This window comes from Uloborus diversus, chromosome 6 (assembly GCF_026930045.1).
Source record: "Uloborus diversus isolate 005 chromosome 6, Udiv.v.3.1, whole genome shotgun sequence".
NCBI lineage: Eukaryota > Metazoa > Arthropoda > Arachnida > Araneae > Uloboridae > Uloborus > Uloborus diversus.
In genome coordinates, this window is record NC_072736.1 from 35,070,271 (window position 1) to 35,087,601 (window position 17,331).

Genomic DNA, 17,331 nt, shown 5'->3' on the forward strand with positions numbered 1-17,331 from the left:
CAAACTACTAAAAAATGTAGCTACTACAGTAGCGTCGCTACTTGTAGCGCGCTACTTCCAACCACTGCATGAAGCGAATGTATATCGACCATTTTGTTTATATTTTTTCTGACTTATGTATTAATAGCACCTTTATTTCCTCACACCAGTTAGAATTAATCGATTGTTAAAAACTTGTTTAGATTTTTCATCTGTAAAAAAAAATTTGGATTGTTTATCATCTGTCAAAAAAAAAAAAAAAAAATGGATTGTTTATCTTCTGTTTGTTTATTTAAATGTCGAATCATATACAAGGTGTTCCGTTTTAACCTGCAAGACCTTTATTTTTGCAACCGTTAGTCTTACATGTATACTTCAAATTGCAAAAATGTTCAAAATAAGATGCAGAGTTAAGGTATTGAAAGTTTAAAGCAAAAACAATAACGAGTCGAAAAATACAAAATTTAAAATTTTGTACGGGCCCTAGGTACCTTAACTAATATATAGAGAAATAATCTCCATTGAAAACTGTTATTGACACAAAAAAGCATGACATTTGTGCGACCAAACTTAAGGAGATATTTCAGTTTTAAGGGACCATACAGAAGATAAGATCGGAACTTATCGCCCTTTCAGAAGAATGACAGGTCGTCAAAGTAAGAAAAACAAAGTATGAATAATTTTCATTGCTATTCAAAAACAAATGCAAATGTTATGACGTGATACGCAAAAACACACTACAAAACCTCGAACAATTTCGAAAACCACTCTTTGCACATATAATTTTGAACGCTTGATAACCGCTATACTTCCCCCCAAAAGGTGTTATTAACGGCGAGTGAAGAGTGGTGTAATAAGTCACAAAACGCTGCATTTCATATTTCGGTGAATATTGATCGTACTAATTTAAACTTTTTTGTGTTGGAATTATTTTTCAATGGATATTATTTCCCTAAATATAAGTTAGGGGACCTGGGCCCCGTATAAAAAATTAAATTTTGTATTTTTTTGACTTATTTTTATTTTTACTTCAAACTTTCAATATCTTAACCTTGCATCTGATTTTGAACATTTTTGCAATTGAAAGTATACATCTAGGATTAACGGTTGCAAAAATAAAGGTCTTGCAGGTTAAAACGGAACGCCCTGAACTTATCAATATGTTACTCTTGTTCTTGATTAAAATTTTGACCGATTATGAAACGACTTTATTTTCCCGTGCTTGTAAAAAACACGCAAGCATGTTAAACCACAGATACAAATGTTTTCGAGGCATTTGAGGCAACCCTCTTGAAATGCTGCATTCTTCATGATTAATGTCAAGAACCAAATCTGGCTACCAAAGTTATGCATTCATCACAACTAGTTTTCAAACAACCAGTTGTCATCATCCATTTTTGTTAAAGTAGATGTTAAACATGTTAGGTCACACAGGTACAAATGTTTTAGAGCCATTTGAGGCAAACTCTTGAAATGCAGCGTTCTTCATGAGTATTATGTCTGAAACCAATTTTATCTTCCAAAGTTCTGCATTCATCGCAACTAGTTTTCGAAAACTTATGGCCACCATACATTTTTTTCAGACCGCACGTAAACATTTTAGACCTCATGTACAAATGCTTCAGAGGCATTTGAGGCCACTCTCTTGAAATGCTGCCTTCTTCATGATTAATGTCAAAAACCAAATTTGGCTACCAAAGTTATGCATTCATCACAACTAGTTTTCAAACAACCAGTTGTCATCATGGATTTTTGTTAGAGTAGATGTTAAACATGTTAGGTCACACAGGTACAAATGTTTTAGAGGCATTTGAACCAAACTCTCTTGAAATGCTGCACCCTTCATGAGCAAGTCTGAAACCAAATTTGGCTACCAAAATTACGCATTCATCTCAACAAGTAATCAAAAAAAGTTATTACCACTCATTTCTATATAAGTGAGTCTTAATTTTTCGCTAAATGTTCAGGAAAGCAATAGAAAATAATCCTTAATTTGTATTGATCAGTGCAATTGATTATAAGTACAAACTCAAAACTAATTAGTGTAGCCGAATTACCTGCTGAATTAGGAATATTATGTGCAGTAAGCTGCGCACAAAAAAATCATCTGTTTCTAACGCCAATGAACTAATAGTTTCTTGATTTTTATGATGCAACGCAATGAATTGAAGAAAATAAAGAGAAATCAATGCATTTTTTATTAATACAAAACAGATTTTCAGGAACATTCAGTCTTGAAACAAATGATTTTCAAAAAAAACGTTCACATTTTTGAAAAACTCATAAATTATTTCATTCTTTTCAAAATTGTAAATACACATCAAGTCAAAATTGTCTCAAGAAAATGCTCAATTTCTTTCTATTTTACTCATAAATTTACATATCAAAAATAATGCAAAGAAAAGTTTTCCAACACTTTTTTTTACAGAAAAACAGGTGGGAAAAAATGCTCAAAAATATGCTAGGAACTTGATCTTTCCAAACTAAAAATGCTGTTTTAAAATCAATTTTATAAAGTTATTAGTAATTTGGCATGTTTTTGTGTTTTAAAAATATTTTTTGAATACATACCCTGAACTATTCAAGAAAACCGCCCGCTTTACGAAATTTTATTCTCCCCATTTTGTAACATTTGTTGCTTGTTTTAAGGTATCATTAATTAAAATTAAATATGGTAAATAGAAAGTTTATAGAGGACTGATTTTCATATTAAGGCAACTCGTGTGGTAGTGAAAATTAATCTTAGTGGTTATCTTTGGGTGAAAAGTTAATACATTGAAACTATTTTTAAAGTGCACGAATAACAATAAAAAATGAGTTTCTCGTATCCCCAAAACGCATATGAGGTATTGACAAACAAAAGGATGCAAGTGGCAAAATTTAATTTGTAGATAACCAGTACAAATGGTAGGTGAACCCCTCCTCTGTCTAGGGCCAAGAGATAGTACTAGTAGCTCTGGTAGGTGCTGCTGTATAGCATGCTTTAGAAAAAAAATTCAATGAAAGCTTACCTAGGAGGTAATCTTCATATGCGTTTTACTCAAAACTTGAAAATGTCCATTTACATCCCTTTGCTTCTCCCAGCCTCATATGTAATTTTATTGCTGTTTATGCATTTTAAACGTTGCGTCAATGATTCCCCTTGTAAAATATTTTTTTTTTTGTCTTCATAATGTATAAAACCATTTAAAATCTTTGAAATGTTGTCACAAACTGAAATAATAATTACATGGAGTTGGATGAATACATTGAAACATCTCATTTTGTTTGGCCCGAATTTGCAATGAAAATTGGACCGAGCAATATTAGATTTTTTAACTTATAGCTTAAATTGTATAAAGCTGTGAGTGTGATAATGCATATAACATTTATATACAAAAATATAAGTGCTTTGAGCAACTTTCATAGAAATGGTTTTGCATAATTTCACAATTACGTGATTTTTTGATATTGTTGCAGCAAAAGTAATGCTAAACTGTCAAAATGAAATCACACCTTCGTAGACGAGATAAACTCCTTTTTTGCTGCAATACGCTGTCAAACATTTAATTTGAGCTGAAATTTGTTGAGTTGAATGGCCGAGAAATGTCAACTCTAAAAACAATGACTTTCACTTCCACCAAACAACAAGCGAACATTCGTGAACGGATGATTCAATTGTTTCATGTTCCAAGGTAAGAGTGATAGATTTAAAATGTTGATGAATGGAACATCCATGTAAACTTCCATAATAGTTCTTTAGAAACAAAAATCAATCCTTCGAATAACACATTAAGTCTGTTAAACCTATCTTTCAGATGTAATTAAAGGATGGGTCGTCGAAGTACACTCCAACTGGTTTGGCATTAGACATATATTTTATCGGTAGTCTTATGATTTTGGACATGGCTTGTGGTAAATAATCGATGATACTCTGTGGCCTTTGCATCGATTGAAGCATCACATTATGAGGCTTGCCATTGGTGAATAGTTTCAATGGCAGTTTGTAAAGTGGCGAAGGGCGAGCAGGTCCGAAGTTAGCTGGAGGTGAGAAAAAGTTGGAGAATACATCCAAGGACTGGGGAATGGAAACTAAGGGAGTGATGAAGTGAATGGGTGAATCTCGTCCTGCGATCCTTCGATCTATTCGACTTTTGTCGAGTGGATAGTGACTTTTGTAGGCCTTTTGAAACTTGTAAATTGAGGCTCCACTAGAAGACATCACAATAAATATGAGAAGGAATGTTGCTGATAAGCTCACTTGTTGAAGAATCCTGGAAAAGAAAAAGCAGAGTTCAAACACAGATATATTTATTTATTTTCAATGTAATTCATAAAAATCTTCCAAAATTCACATAGTATATGGATGCATAAATGTATAATGTCAGTTCTCAAACATCAAACTCCCGATTACCTGATATTTGCTTAACTAACGTTCCAACTTGTGTTATCTGGTACCAAAAGAGCATTGAAACGCCTTGACATCTTATTTGTCAGTATAATCGCAATTTTTTATATTTTTTAAAAAAACAGATCACTCTCCCGAGTGATTCAACCTACAGCCAGGGGCGGACTGGCCCATCAGCCCGCGGGCCGATGCGCCCTCCCGCCTATGCGCACTTATGCCCTCAAGCCTGGAACATCTTTTTAAAATTTGTTTAGTTGTTTTTTATTTTAAATCTTATTTTTTTACTTTTGGTGCAACTCCCTTACTTTTATTTATTTATTTATTTTTTTGCGCCCACAAACCAGTGTGACTTCACTTCGCTTTCTTTTTCTTTTCTTTAAAATCGTAAAGCTGTGTACCATCTTCTTTTTTTTTTGTGCCCTTTAGAGGCCAAGGTCGACGCTCTCTTGCGGGATCCAGTTCGCCTCTGCCTACAGCCGAGCTTGCAGAATGCGCTATGGAGACTTCTCTCTATATAAATTGTTGAACGAGTTAAGTTTGAAGGTGACAAGTGAAACGCTTTTTTGTGTCGTTTTTTTTCCAGTTCACTCCCGGTGCCAGCGTGAGAAAAGAAGCACAGAAATTAATTGCCAGTCATCAAATAAAGAATTCGAGGATAAGTTCTTGGAAATACTCTTCTGCGTGAAGTATCGGAAACTCTATTATTTCCGTCTCTTACGCATACTAGCTCAAATATTTTGATTGTAGAAAAACACCTTACAACGACAACATAGTGATTTTTTTCCCCAACAACGGTTCCGAAGAAGAAAATGCCATTTACATTTGTCAAGAAAAAGAAAACAGATTCGAAATTCGGACCTACTTTCTACAACACCTAGCGGAATTCCTCATTCAAGCGGAAATTGGAATGCCAAGGGCAGTTTCATTCGATAAGAGGAAAAAAGGATGTAACTTCTAACGACTTAGACTTCGAACATATATTTACTATTTTTCTAATAAGATTTTCTCTTTTTTGCTTATGCCACTTCCCCTATTCAGCGTCAAAAAAGTACATTTCTTTTCCTTTTATTTCCATTTTTCCGTTTAATGCGTTTTTGTATTACTACAGCGGTCTTCGGAGTGATGTGTTATGTGTACCTTAATAATTAATCGAAACGTTCGAAAAGGGCGTTGGGAGAGTGAGGTTCAGGGATCGAAGATTAGTTTTCTGCCGGAAGAGAATTGTCAGCCGACCAAAATCAGAATATAGATGATACCTATGATTTAAAAAATGCGTTGGCAGTAGAATAGAATGAGAGAGAACGTTGAAAAGAAGAGAGTGTGTTTGAGTATTTTATTTGTTTGTTCATTTTTTTAATGTTATTATTTTGAGGTAATCAACTTTTTTTTTGTTTGACTGTCTTCGAGGTGGAAACATTTAATTGATTTTTCTAATGCAATATATATTTTTTTAATCCCTAGGGGAGAGTGTTGTACCTTGGGACACTGCTAATTTCTAATAATCTTTTTTTAGCAGCCATTTTTTGTAATCTTTAATAGCAACCTTCACCACTAAATGGTGCCATAGTAAAATTCAGCATAAAATGAGCAAAATTGACTATTTTGTGAGAGAAAGAAACATTTCATGGATCCGAAGTAAATACTTTCTCAATTTTTATTTCATTTTATGTTTTATGTTTGTAAATTTCACCAACTGAATTGATTTAAAGTTAGGTAACAATTCTTAATTCATTATTCATAATTTATTATTCATGATTAAATTAATCACCATGAATTTTTTTTTTAGTGCAAAATTGTTTCAAGTATATGGCTATTCCCTGAAACATCATCAAGATTTTCCCATAGTACATCACATCATACCCGAGGGTTCCCCGTTCCTATAGTACAACAGGATGTGTCCCAAGATACAATAAGTTGTTGTACCTTGGGACAGCTTGGAAATCTTGCTTTAAATGGCTGGCAATATTTTATTTTCAAATTATCTGAACTTTAAAAAATATATTGCGTAGGAATATGTTGGGATATTTTAATGTGACTTTTAGATTTTAAATTTGATTCAAATACTTGACGTTAAAAATTAAAATATGAAAAGTGTCCCAAGGTACAACACTCTTCCCTACATATTTTAAATTTGTGTCAGTGAAAGATTTATTTTTCAAAGATGGTTCTTTTTCATTAAAATTAATGTTGAATTGGTCGTTTGAATTCTGGAAACGAAAATCGAAAATATAACCCAATGTTTGTTTTTTTATATGTACAACTTTTGAAGTTAACTCAATAAATAACATTTATGCAGTTACATTTTGAAGATAAACTTCAAAAAAAAAAAAAAAAAAACTAAATTTTAAGGATACATTATTGTGAAAAGTTCTTCCAGAAAACGAGATTTAATTTTTGGAAAGAGCTTAACGTTAAACTGTTTTCAACTATTCCAAGTAAAGTAAAAGTTTTTTCTTTTTGAATCATATTTGTTTAAAGTTTAAAAATAAATATCATATAGATTTTTCGTCGAATAATAACCCCCTTCCCATAAATTAGCTAATTCCCCCAAAAGTCTATAGTGGGATCATGAATAGAGACTAGCTAACAAATAGGAAATATGATCGACACTCGTTTTCCGTTACAGGAAAATTCTTTCAAATTTCATATCTACCAGATTAAATTGTTTATTAGTGTTTTTTTTAATTAATTTTAGCAACGATTTATGAAAAATTAAGTCTAATTTCATTCTTTCTTTTACTCGCAATCTAGTTAGCGCTAACATTTTTTTTCTCTGAAAAATTGGCAGAGAAAGTATTTTTTCCTGCAGTACAAAAATTGCATCACATTATATTTGCTAACACGAAAGCCAGAAGTCAAAGATGATATACACGAAGCAAAAGAATATTTCAGTGCAGCTATTAATTTCAGTTCATACGAGTATTATTCTACGGGATTAATTCTCTTGTCGATTCGTTGGCGATCATGTTGTTTAATTTTTCTCTGGGCAGTGTGATTGCAGCGTAACATACTTAATGAAATGATAATTTCAAGCACCATGCCGTCATCAATTCCATTTTCAGACGCAGAAGGGTCGACACAGGCCCAAATTTTGATAATATGAAGAAAAATTAATGATACTGACAAGAGAGTAGCAAAAAAAAAAAAAAAACCATTGCATTGCTGCGTATGACGAGTTTTTTTTCTTTTTAAGAATAAGATAATATCACAAATGCTCAGTATCCCAAATGTTCAAATGCTTGTAGTGAATAAATAAATATATATATATTTTTTGTTTCCAATGGCAGAGAACATTTTAAAGAAGGTAAATATGAAACACATTCAAATGAATTACTGAAAACAAGAAAGACAGAGCAATGGAAATATTGAAGAACAGGCATGACCGAAGTAATTGACCGGAAATTATCTGACTTGCCAATTGAAGTGATTTCTCAAAGCTATCATGCAGTGATGTACATCGGTGGATTGGGTACGATTCGTAACAGACGACCTACCTCCTCGTGGTGCACCTTGGGTAACATTTAGGTATGTTCTTTCGTTGTCATTGGAAAATAATTATAGTTAGGGTTGTTTTCTTAGCAGCTTTCGTTATGTACTAGATTTGCACTGTCCGCCATTAAATAAACGCCTAGATTATCGTAAAGTTCGCCAAATCTATGAAATAGAAATTGAAAATTAACGTATTTTTGATTGCTTTTTATCTGACTGTTCTTTTTGCACAATTTAGCGGTTTATCGCAGGAGGCATGAAAATCAAGTCTCCTCGCATTTTTAAGAATTGTTACATTTTCCATACTTAGCAGCAAATTAATTGAAAAACCCTTGATTTTTTTTATGAATAAAAAATTTGGAAGCAATAAATAAATGAATAAATGGATGAAATCTAATATAGAAATTAAAAAAAAAGAATTAAAAATAATATTTGCGACAATAATAACAAATAAGATTCAAAGACTTGAACAAAGCTAAAATAGTAATTTGAATGATTTGAATTAAATTATCCACATATTTAGTAATAGTTTTGACAAAACAGTTTTTGCCAAATCTTAAACAAAAACGCCAATAAAATATATAATACATTTTTTATTCTAAAAACTATTTCTATAAGCTCGGTTCGCACTAAAATGTATGAAATAAAATAAGTATATGATTTCTTGATTACAACACTCAAAAATTGCAGTTCATCTTAAGATCGTTACATTTAGGGTATTTCTAAAGCAAACAATTAAATTAAAGTTAAAAATTCAGAGTTTAAATCAAGACGTTATATACTTATTTTATTTTATACCTTTTAGTGCGAACCAAGCTTGTAGAAATAGTCTTTAAAAATTTTTTGAGGTGAAACTTTTTGAAACTTGAAACATATTTATCTATTACCTATCCTTATTTTAAATACGATACTGACTTTCGTTTTGTTATAAAGGTATTGATATAAATGCGCATAACTAGAGAATAGCTTATATTTACCATTAATCCTTTTTTTCAATACAACTGCTTGGCATGTTCGAATAAAGCTTTATAAACGCCCACAAATACATTTTTGCCTAAGTTCAGCCTTGAAATTCATTTGTTAAATTTATTAAAAGAGCAAGTTGTATAATTACTTTAATTTTTCATTGTTTTTGGCAACCAGAAATAAAACGCAGGCATTGTGATGGAGAAAGTAAACTGAGAAATAAGTCTTTTAAAATACAACAGTTAATGAATTAAAGTTGAAATTATATACTATATTCCAATGGACATCATTACATGTCGGCATTGATGGAAAAGAAAACTTATAGGGGAAAAAAAAGATATTAAGATAGATCCTGTTCACAGTGCTACTTTTCCCCTTAGATTCGTTTAAGCTTTAAGAGTAACATGAGGGACGTAATCATGGGTAAATGAAGCATCTTTCAAATCCAATCGTAATTTCTTGGCGACAATCTAGCCCAGCGTTTCTCAACCTTTTTACACCCGCTAATCGGTAAGATTTTTTTTTTTGGCAAAAAAAAAAAAAAAAAAAAACTTCCGATTCGTTTACAGTTAAAAGCTAGGAGGTTCACTCCTTTTTTTTCACAGGAATAAATAAAACTTAACTTGACATTAAAGAAGTATCCCAATAATTGTTTAAATATGGCGATAAATAATTATTTCAACAATTATATATAAATTAAAAAACATTCGAAAAGAATAATAGAATGAAAATTAATCGCAAAATTCACGTAAAATGCATACGACATTGTCACTGCGTTTATTGTTATTGTTGCTATTATTATTATTATTTGTTCTTAGTTTTTTTTTCTTTTTTTTTTCTTTTTTTTTCTATTTTTGATAGTGGACGAGCAAAGATCTCTGAGGATCGGTCAAATTTTTCTGAGTACCGGTGCCGGTCCGAAAGACCACCGATTGAGAATCGCTGATCTAGCCCATTAATAGTCTCACAGACTTTACTTTCGGATTTGAATGGTTAGGGGGCATTCATTAATTACGTAACGGTCCCGAGGGGCGGGGTAGAAATATCTCACATTCTACATACTCTTACTTTGGGAGGGTGGGGGGGGGGGAGAGTTCAAACCCATTCTTACGTAATATTTTCCAAGTTGATATTTTGCATTAGAAATTGCGCAGTCAAGTGGTTTGGAAGGGATCATACTTCATTCGCCTCTGGGAGGTAAAAACGTTTTAGGATGAGCTGTTTTTTACTTGTTTTACAAAGAATGAATAGTGTAAAACATAATAAAAGAATCGTACTACTGTCTGACCATCGATTACATGGAAAGGTTAATATCCGGTTTATAGGCGGAAAAGGACGTATCTATTAGTTTATAGGGGTGTTAATTGGTTTGTTACAGATGTGCACTTTTGCCTCTCTATAATTTAGCCTTAGTTTTGTAAAAATGAAAATTTGATCTCAGCAACATTTTTTTTTTAATCTAAAGTATTTTTGATGTATATCCTCACTGCCAAAACTAATTGATTTATTTATTCACAACAAAGTTTTGAGCTTACCATTTTGCTTTTACGTTCCTAAACGAAATGAAAATATTTTCTTTTCTTTTTGTTGTTTCCATGGTAGCTATTTTTGATTTCCCTTATTTTATTTTAGAGAATGCAATTAATGAATAAGGCACTAGTGACATTATAAAACGCGTGCATCAAAATCCCATCGTTATTCGGAACTCCAGCGCTCGAATACGCTACCTTGCGGTGATTTATAAAACTGCGTCTGCACCTAAAACATTGCCACGTTGCGCATCACGTGTGTCTGTTGACGTAAACACAGGCAGTTTGTTCTGAGTATTTATTAACGCAATCGATGTGTCTTAGTTTGCTTTCAGCTACAGAAATTAATTCGTCCCTTAGTAGTATTCTCGAGCTTCTCAAAATAATGTTAGTTTTTCTTATTTCTTTCAAAAAAGTATTAAATGGTGGAAGCGTAAACAAGAAAAGTCTGGATTAACAAAATTGGATAACGTAATACCAGGTAAAATTTTTTATTGTTTTGTATGAATTTGTAAGAATATGAGTTTTTTTAATCTTAAATTAATTTAACTAATCATATTTTACAGCAGCATTTAGTTGGAATGGACAGTATGCAAAATATTTTCTTGAATTTATTATCGTAGAACAAAATGAAAAATGTTTAACCGAGAAAGAATTTACTTTATTCCTTTTATTCTCAGCTGAAAGGTTTCGCCAAATTTGTTTAGGGTTATAGTAGTTTTAGTATTGTGCAAGCAAAGTAGCCTTGGCGAGTTTTCGCATTTTTAGTTGAACCATTTTTAATTTTTATCATGAGTGGAATAAAATGGTAGAAAGATTACAGAATTCGATAAGCGAAAAGAAATAATGGTCAATCAACTGAAAAGAAAACTACCACCATATATAAACTGTGAGTACACATTTTATTTATTTTGTTCTGAGTGAATTTGAATCAGTTTTTCAATTCGATGGAAAAAAAAACGAACTTAACAACATTGACTGGACACTTTTCCTTAACCTAATTCCACATAAATGATTTAAATAACCTTTGTTACTACAGTATCCTACTGAAATAGACAGTATGCAAATAAATTTTCTTGAAAATATTTATCGCAGAACAGATTGAAAAATCCAGAAAGAACGTTAAGAATTTGAACAATAAAAAATAAAAGTTCGCCAAAAATCTGTTTATAGGCTTATAGTTTTAAAATTATGTGAAAGAATAATGTATCTTGACAAGATTTCGCATATCAGGTAAATCATTTCCATGACGAATGAATTAAATGCATGATTTCTTTGGATATCCAATCATATAGTCATAGAAATAAATTATCTAGTGTTAAACGTTACTCTTGACAGTCTGCCACGTATGTGCACTATGTGACAAAAATGTCAACAAATGCTGGAAATGTCACGAAACTGAACTTAATATGTACTAATGTATAGAAAAAACGGTACAAAATGAAAATGCCGTTCGAAGCGAACCAAAAATTTATGAATTCCGAATTCAACATCGTGAAAATGGCTGCTTCAGAACAACTTACTGTGTGTTCTGCATTAATTGTTTACTTTCGTAATACTTTTTGGTTTCTAATCTCTTTCTATATGGGTCAGAATAACCAAAAGACTTTGAAAAATCTTTTCAAATGAATAAAGCGAAAAAATCATACATACGAACAAAAATCACAACACTTTTAGCATTTTCTTCGTTACCACATGCGTTTGTTTTAGTTTTCAATTCCGCCATTAGACAGTGACTGCAGTGCCCCCTATAGTTCGTTGGAGTTGCGAATTTTCCTTTCTCCCCTGCTAAATTCATTCAGATGGAATAGTCTTTACTTGGCAAATTGTCAAATTACATACAATCCGTGGTCAAACAGTATGTCTGGCATGTTTTATTTTTAATTAGCATCGCATCGTATAATATAGATGAGAAATAAAAATCTTTGATTTCCGTCAAACTGGGAGTTTTAGTGTAACTGATCCTTTTCTAGCAGCATTTTATTATTTTGGAAAACAAAATTGAATCTTTCGTAAGAATAGGGGAGGGGGGGGGATCTTACGTACCCTTATCTGGGGGAAAGGGGAGTCAAAAAATTACCAAAATTATACTAATTAATGAATGTTCCCTTAGGACGGAATGTAAAGCTGGATTTAGTGTCATGTCTATCATTCGTACAAATGTAATTTAATGCATCGTGAGTAACTTTTTTCTCTAAAAGTATTTTCCTTTTTACCATTGATTGGTGAACGTACTCTCAGAAGGAAAACAAAAGGAAGTAAAACGTGCTATTTCCTAGTATTCTGATAATTATTTTTAAAAAAATATTTCAGTTAAAAAGGGAAAAATCTTAGCCGTCGATTCAGAGCTTATTTTCATGAACAGTTTAATTAACATGAATGTAATTAAAAGATAACAAATATATTTTTATTACAAATAGAAAATTAAAGTCAAAAACATGACCCACCAGAACGTCAGCAGTTCCTAAGTTCGTTATCAGAATCAAAGCGTAAACATTTTTCCGTAAATCGTGATAGATAATATAACAGGCATGATGGCATGAAGAATGAACCAGAAATTAGTGCAAAGGTGAAAATCAGTTTCATGCGTTAGAGAATATGCGTAACAAATGCGTCAAACACGCGTAACAGAGACGCCATCTTTGTCAAACTTGTTTTCATGACAAGTTCGAGTTTTCGTCTCGGATCGTGTACGAAATTCATCAATTTCTAAGAACTATTCCAGAGAATGTTTCAATGGATTTTCAGTTAATTGTGTTAAGCAGGGGCGGACTGGGTTCCGCTAGAGGGTACCAACCTTAGCCTCCAGAGGGCGCCAAAAAAAAAAAAAAAGAAAAGTGCAGAAAGAAGAAGAAGAAGAAGAAAAAAAAAAAACGATGGTACACAGGTTTACGATTTTGAAGGAAAAAAGCATTAAAGTCGCACAGGTGGAGCACAAATAAAAAAAAATAATTTAAAAAAAAAAGGAAGTTGCACCAAAAAATAAAAAAATAAGATAAATTAAAAAAAAAAATCATTCATGAGGGCTTATAGCGGGAGGTCGCATCGGTCAGAGGGCCGATGGGCCTGCGCGGCGGACCAGTCCACCCCTGGTGTTAAGGTAAAATACCAGTAGTGACCAGTGCTTCAGTAGTGGCCACTTCAAGTTTACTTATATACTTTGAAGAAACAAATATTTTTTAATAAAACACAGAATACCTGTATATATGTGTATGTGTTCCTTATACAAATCCATAGTTTAAGTCAGATCTCGACCAAATTTGGCAGGGAGGTACTTGGGCACCCGAGAAAGAACGTAGGGGTTTTTTCAAACGCCAAAAAAAGGAAGGAACCGTTCGAATTCTAATTTTAGGGCCCGAAAATGGCATTAAATGGCTCTTTCTACCCGAAATAAAAATTCGATTTCTTTGATTCAGGTCCCATTCGAAAGCCCGCGAAAAACATCCATAAAGTTGCTTCATTTTCTTCGAATTTCAAAAAAAAAAAAAAAAAAAGCTGTAAAATCACCGGGAAAAATTAAAAAGCACTGCTAAGCTTAATGGAACAGAAATTTTAAATCGGAAATTTATCCTTTGCCCGATCTCATTTTAAATTAAAGTGAATAAAATTTCAGAAGGTTGCCATATTTTCTCGACTGCGACGAAATAAAATTTTGTTTTTGTTTTGAGGTTAAAATTTCTCCTTTTGATTATTATTTGGCGATTTATCTTCTTCTTTTTTTTTTTTTTTTTTTTTTTTTTTTTTTGTACGAGCAAAAGATAATCAGAAAAGTTGTGTTCAATTTGTTCGGGAATTTTTGATTTGACGTTTTCTTTCTTTCAGAATGATTGTTTGAACTGGAAATTTTAGTTTTTTTCCCCTCTCTAATTGAAGCCTGATTGTTGAACATGCGTCACTTGACATAGCTTTTATTTTCGAGGTAGACCGTGCAAAGCCGGGCAACGCAGCTAGTGAACAATAATAATGTGATTTTTTGTTGGAATTTAATGTAACTGTCATATTGAATCAATTTTATTCATCAGTTATTTGAATTTAAAGTAAGTCATGTAAATTCTTCGGATGGTAGAATGTCAGATGGCCGCAACTGAAAATTTCAGATTTTGGAGAAGTCCCTAATGGATCAAATTTGAGGTTTGGAAAAAAAAAATTGAACAAATTGAAATTCTGGCATTTTTAGAAATCGGGACGATTTAGAAAGAGTATATAATATGTACTCTGATGTATAATATATATTATAATACGCTCATTGAATTTCAAGAGGGGCAATTAATATTGTAGTCCCACAGTTTAAAAATATACTTCACTGTGGCTACTACTAGTGCGTTTTAAACCTTGAAATGGCCACTACTGAAGCACTGGCCACTACTGGTTTTTACCTTATTTAAAAAAAAAAAATAAGTAAGAGAATATTTGGATGCACAAATAGGTAAACACTTGCAACAGCGGCGTACGCAGACAAATCAGTTCGGGGGGGGGGGGGGGGGCTGAGCTGGAAAGTCTTTGAGCTGGGGGGGGGGATACTTATGAACTGTAGCTAAGAAAAGTTCATGTATCGCTTTTCTGATATCAATACGAATGTAAGATTTCAAAAATACATCATAAAAAAAACTTGTTCTTTATTATAATTTTTATAATTAATTTTGAAAATTTCGGGGGGGGGGGCTGTAGCCCTATCAGCCCACCCCCTGGGTACGCCACTGACTTGCAAAACACTTGCAAAAGCACTTGCATAGGTAAACACTCTTGCACAAATAGGTAAATATTTAAATTTCTCTGCATAGGCGAATATGTGAGCAAACTTCCACGAAAGTTGAAATAAATGTTAAAATAAATGTTTGTAAACATCGCGCGACATTTGAAACAAATCTTAGAACAGTGACGTAGGTAAAAAGATCACAGTAAAATGTAGAGAATTGTTGATAACAATAGCATTATTTTTGTCTCTGTGTGAGGAAAAATTGTCGTCTATCAATTGTTCTCTTTCAAATAATTTTTTTCCCAAGTTTAATTAGTCATTAAATTCTCTTTTAAGCGCTTTAAGAAGAAAGAAGCAAAGAAAATGTACTTACATAGCTGTCTTATTAGCTATATTCATTATCAAAATGCTTCTAAAAATCACAAGTTTCCCAATGCAATCAGCAAGCAATTAGCAACGAAATTTTCATAGTTACAACGACTTCTTTATTTACTCACAGGTACTAAATGAATTCAACTGCATTTTGAGCAACGCGTTCGCACTATAACTCACACCACACTATGATGAACGCATCTTTATTCCTTCATCTCAAACACGCACTCGAAAATGATATTTTGTGAAGTTTTACCATAACAAGTTCGCCCATAAAAACAAAACCAGTCAAGAAAAATCCTCGCTAATTGCGATTCTTAATTGTTACACCTAAGCCTCACATCGAAAGCATGGGTCTTGTTTTTCGCCGGCCGTCAATGACCGCTTGGAAGGCATCCCTCTAATGGACCAACCTTGCCCCAAGCGATGTCCTTAGCACCGACCTTGGTGGAGGTCGGGCCCTAGAGGAAGAAGAAGGCGAAAAACAACACGACTCACCTTGTACATCGATTGAATCGTGTGTGAAGGTTGAGGCTGTGCTGCTCGCATATGCAGATAAAGATGCGTGTGTGAATATGTAACGGCCACGGCCAGTTTGTTATTTCTTTAATTGGCATGAGGTAACTTTTCTTTCTAGTTGACGAGAGGGATACGAAGATAATGACGGAGGCTTGAAGAGCGAACTCTAACTGAGAGAAATCTCTTTCTGTTTTCTTTTTCTGAAGCGATAATTAAAAAATATATCTCATTACAGAAACATCATCGGAAACGAAGACTAACAATGGTCGATTCATATTAAAACCACTTCCGCTTCTCAAAATTTGGTTTCACTAAAGTGTTGACTTTTGTAAAGGGAAGTTGGAAATGTAAGTTTTTAAAAGAAAACAAGTGTACCACAAAAAGAAATTTATTTCTCATTGCGCACTAATAATCAATATCAACAGACATTTTATAATCGAGATGTAACGCAACAGGTCTTCTTACAGTATATTACCATCTTGAATCACAATACTTTAAGTCTGCAACAGTTTTGCCACATACAAGGCCCGATCATTCCACGATGATGCCCAAGTCCCAGTAAAATATGGTGTCCCTCTAACAAGACAATCTGCGAATTTTAAAAGTAGTAGTTTCCAAAAAGAAGGGAAAGAAGGAAACTGACCGTATTTTGGTGCCCCCAAAATTGTGGGTACCCAGGTCGAAGAACCTGCAAAACGTGTGAATCAAGCCACATATTCACGAGGGCATTATCATATCAATCCTCGGAGCTTTTGACAAATATGACTTTCAAAAACAATTTTAATTCCGAAACACCAGAGGCCTCTAAAGACAAGAACTGGACAATTTTTATCGTGAACAACAGTTGTCCTCGGTATCCGGACATAAGGCCCAAAACCAAAAGGTCCACGGACAGAAGACCAAAGTTCAAAAGGTCCGACGAACAGAAGATTCAAGGCACAGAAGGTCCACTAGATATAAGATCCACCGGACATAAGATCCAGCGGAAAAAGGATCCAACGGACAAGCGATACCGACAGAAGGTCCCCATGTTTGGACAAATAGGGACATAAGGCCCCGTTTATTGAGCAGGTTGGACATTAAGTCCGTATTTTGAAGTTTATCCTCGAGCTCAAACTAGATTTTTAAGTAATTGTGTAATTAATTATTGTTTTAATTTTTAAATATTTCTCAGGATTCAAGAAAAGCTGCTGTCAAACTGACATTTAGACATGTGATCTACACTAACTGATTTTAGTTGCATTGTTCAAATAAGCTCATGTACTGGTGTATAAATGCTGATTTGTATGAAGCATTTGTTAAATAGATGAGTAAAACATTCTATAATCAAAGGGGGGCAATGCCTCCCCAGTTTGGGAGGACTTTATGTAGTAGCAACATATCTTCCAAAAAAT

The 17,331-nt window shown here is 33.1% G+C and overlaps 1 protein-coding gene across 1 annotated transcript in view; it reads right to left on the reverse strand.

The window, feature by feature from the left end:
• Window positions 1-2,171: 2,171 nt before the first annotated feature.
• Window positions 2,172-17,331, reverse strand: part of LOC129224539 (uncharacterized) — a 45,386-nt gene continuing 30,226 nt past the window's right edge. Inside the window, exon 2 of the mRNA XM_054859011.1 lies at window positions 2,172-4,232. Coding sequence (XP_054714986.1) covers window positions 3,773-4,232 — 460 coding nt within the window. The 3' untranslated portion in view covers window positions 2,172-3,772. The remainder of the gene's footprint in view (window positions 4,233-17,331) is intronic.